Source organism: Nelumbo nucifera, chromosome 3 (genome assembly GCF_055504915.1).
Source record: "Nelumbo nucifera cultivar China Antique chromosome 3, China Antique-T2T, whole genome shotgun sequence".
NCBI classification, from domain to species: domain Eukaryota; kingdom Viridiplantae; phylum Streptophyta; class Magnoliopsida; order Proteales; family Nelumbonaceae; genus Nelumbo; species Nelumbo nucifera.
Genome location: NC_142651.1, coordinates 56,439,060 through 56,443,933, shown reverse-complemented (window position 1 = coordinate 56,443,933; position 4,874 = coordinate 56,439,060). Strand labels below are relative to the sequence as shown.

At 45.4% G+C, this 4,874-nt stretch overlaps 1 protein-coding gene across 1 annotated transcript; it reads right to left on the bottom strand.

Moving 5' to 3' along the window:
- Positions 1–216: 216 nt before the first annotated feature.
- LOC104602103 (beta-amylase 1, chloroplastic-like) lies at positions 217–3,239 on the bottom strand. Its single transcript, XM_010265668.2, has 4 exons — positions 2,536–3,239; positions 1,562–1,772; positions 1,356–1,466; positions 217–1,258 (listed from the first exon to the last, which is right to left on the bottom strand). Exons 1-4 carry the CDS (start codon positions 3,105–3,107, stop codon positions 446–448), a joined length of 1,707 nt encoding a protein of 568 aa, XP_010263970.1. The 5' UTR covers positions 3,108–3,239; the 3' UTR covers positions 217–445.
- Between the last annotated feature and the right edge of the window lie 1,635 nt (positions 3,240–4,874).

The window sequence follows — 4,874 nt, the reverse complement described above, 5'->3', positions numbered from 1 at the left end:
ATGATTCACTTTTGTCAAAAGGAGTAGGAGTAATTCTCGTGGATAGATCAGTAAATGAGAACCAACTCAAACTCAAATTAGCAGCTCAGTCATCTCTATTGTGATGCCAAACAAGTATATCACCAGAAATGGCTGATGGGTTCTGCAGCAATTACAGGCTTCAATTCAAATCCACTCTCATCGACTTCTATGAACTCAGACCGACCATTAATGAACTTAAGCCTGAAAAAATACCCATTTTATTGCCATTAATATAGAATATAATACAGGGTTGTATGTACAGCAGACTCCCCATATCGATCCCAATCCTACAATGCTATATATGGATGAACAAGCTCTGATACCATAAGAACCGTTCTAACTAAACTACAAGCTAGCCTAAGCTTTTAGATGAGACTTGAGAGCTCTAACACAGCTCTGCGGATGGAGGCAAGGCTAGACTTTATTACTTACTGAGAGCAAAAGCAGCCTCTTTCACCAACGGCTGAGTTGAACTGACAAAGTGCTGGGCTTCTCTCTCCATCTGCTCCCAACATCGGTTCCCCCTCTTCCCTTCCTTCATCTTCTTCACAAACGCTACAAATCTTGTCCAGTTATCAGCCTGGAACAGGTCGGGGCTCATTCGCAGATATGTGAAAGCACACATCTCTCTCCCGTCGCTGTCGTTGCCATCGTCAAGATCCAAGGAGGCTGCGCGCAAGATCTGCTCGTGTGCCATCTCGTCATACCGTGGCAATGCGTTCTCCCCTGCAAGCGGAACCCCGGCCTCAAGGGTTGCCAATGCCACTTGCCGGACAAGCTTCTCAGGCGCGCACCGTGCGTCCTGAGGCTGCTCATAGTCCCTCATCTCGATGCATGTGAAGTTGAAGATGGCGCCATGGCGTGCCAGCAGACGAGCAATGGGCAGGTACCCATCTCGGAACCTGGTGTTGTAGTACCCTGCTGTGAGCTCAGGGGCGTGAGACCGGCTCCCGTAGTGCCAATGGATTCCTGCAATCTTCACCGAGATCTTGACGCCGGTGCCTTGGAAGATGGAGTCGGCCGATGACAGCATCATTTCACAGTGATCCAGTAACAGCTGAGAGTACCAAGTGAGGAAGAATTCACCATAGGGACTATTCCAACCGGCACCATCGCGGCGGAAGAACTGGGTATCCTCCGGCCAGTTGTTGTAGTGACCAGCATCTGTAGGGCCACTGTGACCCCACTCGGGCTTGCCAGCAGCTTCGGCGGCAGCTTTCAAGCTATTGACCATGTACTGCAATCATCCAATTTAAACAGACACACACCCATTTGAAAATTGGAAGATATCCGATCGAGCAACAGAAAAGATGGAAGATCCTTCCCTTCCTTACCTTGTCGAAACACTGGAAGGCTCCTATACCCGGGAACCTCCATGTTCCATTCTGTTCTGGATATGAAGGGTAGCGGAGCTCTCCTGCTGGACCCATTCCCACTTGGATTTCCTGAACGAACAACCCAATTCCAAGCTAAGAACTGATCAGAAACAGACTTCGCTCTCGAGGCTAAAGATTAATGGGGAAGTAAGTCAAGTAACTACCACAATGGTGTCGCCAAGAAGGTGTTTGAAGTTGTCCCTGAAAGTTTGCATGAAGTCGGTATAGCACTGGACTGGCGTTCGGCCCTTGAGCACCGGAAGGTTGTCGCAGCCCAGAGAGACGAATTCGTAATTCCTATTTCCCCATTGATCTTTGTACGCGAGGTCTGGATCTCTGTCTATCTCTTCCACCACCCATTTAGGCAAAGGAATCCTGAATCACGATATTATCAGAATTCAAAGTGTCAGGCCATGGATGGATCACATGATCCACTTACAGAACAGAGCAGATTGGAACCCAACCGTCAGATTGGTCCTTGGAGAGGATAGATGGCATGGCTATTAATTCAATGTTCCAATCTGACGTTAGGCAGCCCAACCCCAACATTCCGATCTGACGTTTACCAACAGAAATTCCGCTATCAAATCCAATAAAAAATGAAAATTAGGTAAATTACAAATTACTACCTTGTAGTTTGGAGTAGTTGAAATTATCCTCATGAACTTTCATTTGAAACAAAATCCCCCCTGAACTTTTAGATTTTGACAAAAATCCCTTTTTTGTCAAGTTGAATGACTTAAGAGCTTTTTTTTTTTTTACGCTTCAAGAATGACCCAAAGAATTAATTAATCAAAATAATTTTGCAACTCAAGAAATTTTTATAAAATGCAAACTGTAACAAAAAAGTCAAAAAACTTTTATAAAAATCTGGAATTATAACAAACACAATATGCAATTAATATCAATTAAACCAGAAATAAGTAGAAATTGAAAAAAGGGTAATTTTGAATTTAGAAAAGAAAACCGAGGAAATACTAAAACAAGGAATCTTTTTCTCGGAATCTAAAAGTTCAGGGAGTAATTTCCAATGCCCCAAAGTAGAATAGGTAGTAATAATGTAATTTACCAAAAATTCTATCTAAAAAGAAAAGGCGTAGGATAAGGGTTAAGAGAGGTAGGAGGCTAGGATGCACACGTGCAAGAATCACCAACGTTCCCGCCGCACTGATGGAAGGACATAACAGCTTGAACCTTGAGACCGTGCTCCCTCGCCATCTGCAGCAGCTCCGTGTACCCTCCCCAGTTATACACACCAGGCGCATCTCTCTCCACCAACCCCCACCACACGTCCACCATCACCCCTTCCACCCCGGCGCTCTTTAGAGCCATCAAGCTCGCATTCATCGCCTTCCTCTTGTTTACCCCGTTGGACATCGTCACGCTGTCTAACGGCATCATCACGTAAACCGGAACCCCTTTCCCTTTAACCTGCGCAGCTCCCACCTCTCCATCTCTGCGCTCCACCATCGCCGTTTCCGTCACAAGCGCCTGACACGCCACCGACAGGCTGGCCTCCATCTCTCTTCCGACCACCTGCCCTTGTTTCTGAGTTCTAGGCCGTAGGTTCGTAGGCCGTGAGGGTGTCTTCCAGAGAGCCGATACACTCACCACCGCAGTAGGCTGATCACCTGACTCTTTCCTGGTTTCTGATGAAGCTACGGGCGTCACAGACAGGGCACCGATTTGATGTGCGATTTTCGTCGCCATTTCTGTGAAAACCCGAGAAACCAGAAAGAGAAGAGAGAGGGAGAGAGAGACAGACAGGCAGACAGAGAGAAGGTGGTTGCTTTGTTTGTGAGATTGGGAGTTTTCAGTTGTGGTCGTTGTCAGATTTAAGGTTAATTTTTGAAGGTGGGAAGTTGGAGCTAGAGGTCTGGAGGGTTTTGCTATAGATAGAAAACTGTCAGCATGCGACGTGGCGAGGGACAGCAATGCTACGGTTGAGATTTCTTCAAGTTTGTAGGGATGGACGGCGGGATATTATCGGAGGAGGGGGCGAAGTTTCCAGCCTTTCGGGGCTTATACGCGGTATACTCTTACGGACTGGGACTGGACTTGGGGAAAAGGAAAGCTACCATGAGCTACCTTGTTTTGTATTTTCTTCCTATTAACTGCTCCATAGTTTTAACATTGACAATTGGCCTAATTCCTTTTAGTGATTTACAACTTGTGTCATTGATCTCATCAAAATATAAGAGAGGGCAATTTGTCCCGTTCCCGTGGGTCCCGTTCTGCCCCGCCCCGGTTGGGGTGGGTTTTTTAACTATTGATCAGGGTTCGGGGTGGTATTTGTCCACCTCGCCCCGACCCATCCTTGAACCCACCCCGATTATACAAATAGGAATGACTGGGGCGGGCGGGACAAATTCGGGGAACAAGGATGGGGTTAGAATTTCTTGCCCTATCAAGGTTCGGGTGAGTTTGGGGTTGGAGACGAGGCAGGCAAAACCCAACCCCACCCCGTCCCGTTGCCATTCTTGCAAAATACCACTCAATTACCTATCTTCATTCTTCAATGAGCAAGAAGTTTTTTTTTATTTGAGCCTAGATTTCCTACAAACAAAGACTATATTCACATAGTATCCAACTGCAGATTGAGAATATTTTCCATACATTAAATTTGTGGAGAGATATATCCAACTTAGGAATGGATTCTCATGCTTTCAAACTTAGAGCATGTTCAAAGTTTTTGCTTATAGGGAATCCCATTATGTTTTTTTTTTTTCTTTTTTTCTCTCTCAAGAAAGTTGAGGGCATCTAATCCCATTTTGTTTAGGTATGAGTATGGAATTACGCGTTTTGGGGTTGTTGATGGATCAGCCGTTAAATTAATTGGTTTGGTAGGCTCAATCCTGAATTCAGATGTAGATGGGCCATAGAACACTTGCCGTCAACCCACTACAAAAGTCCAATTATCCCAAATTTATATGTTAGAAGTTGCTAATCAGACGGGATGTGGTTTTTAACCCCATCCAATCTGATTAAAATCCAAGTCTAATAAAAAATTTAGTTTTTACATATGGAATATGATGTTGCACGATCTGACTGCTCCCTATTGGAGGATGATCTAGCTTTCAATCGGACGGCAAGTTAAGTGAATCTGCAAGAAAGGATCAAAGAATCCGGGGTGGCTAACCCGGCGAGGTCACTCCGATGCTTAAATTAGTAATGTGATGCGAGCTGAAGAGCTTTGAGAGCTTAGAGAGCTAGAGAGCTAGAGAGCAGAAAAATCATGCGTACCTTAAGCCATTGGGGTTGGTGCCTTTATATACTGAAGTAGTCGTGGAACTCACGAAAGAGCTCTGGGATATCCGAGATGGGGAGATAGAGTTCGCTCCGCTTTTGAAGGAGCAATATACAGGTAAGGCTTATCTCGTTCCACTTCTGATTCCGGTGGAGTTAGGATAAGTCCTCATCGTGATCCCGAAAAAGTCAGAATCTGTTAGCTCATTGTGATCTCGAGAGATTCGGGAT

Excerpts from the sequence above, each read along its gene's own strand:
- LOC104602103 (XM_010265668.2), bottom strand. The coding sequence starts at position 3,107 with ATGGCGACGAAAATCGCACATCAAATCGGTGCCCTGTCTGTGACGCCC. Across the intron at positions 1,773-2,535 it reads AACGTTGGTGATTCTTGCAC|GATTCCTTTGCCTAAATGGG; the intron begins GTGTGCATCCTA and ends ATCGTGATTCAG. Across the intron at positions 1,259-1,355 it reads CCTTCCAGTGTTTCGACAAG|TACATGGTCAATAGCTTGAA; the intron begins GTAAGGAAGGGA and ends GGATGATTGCAG.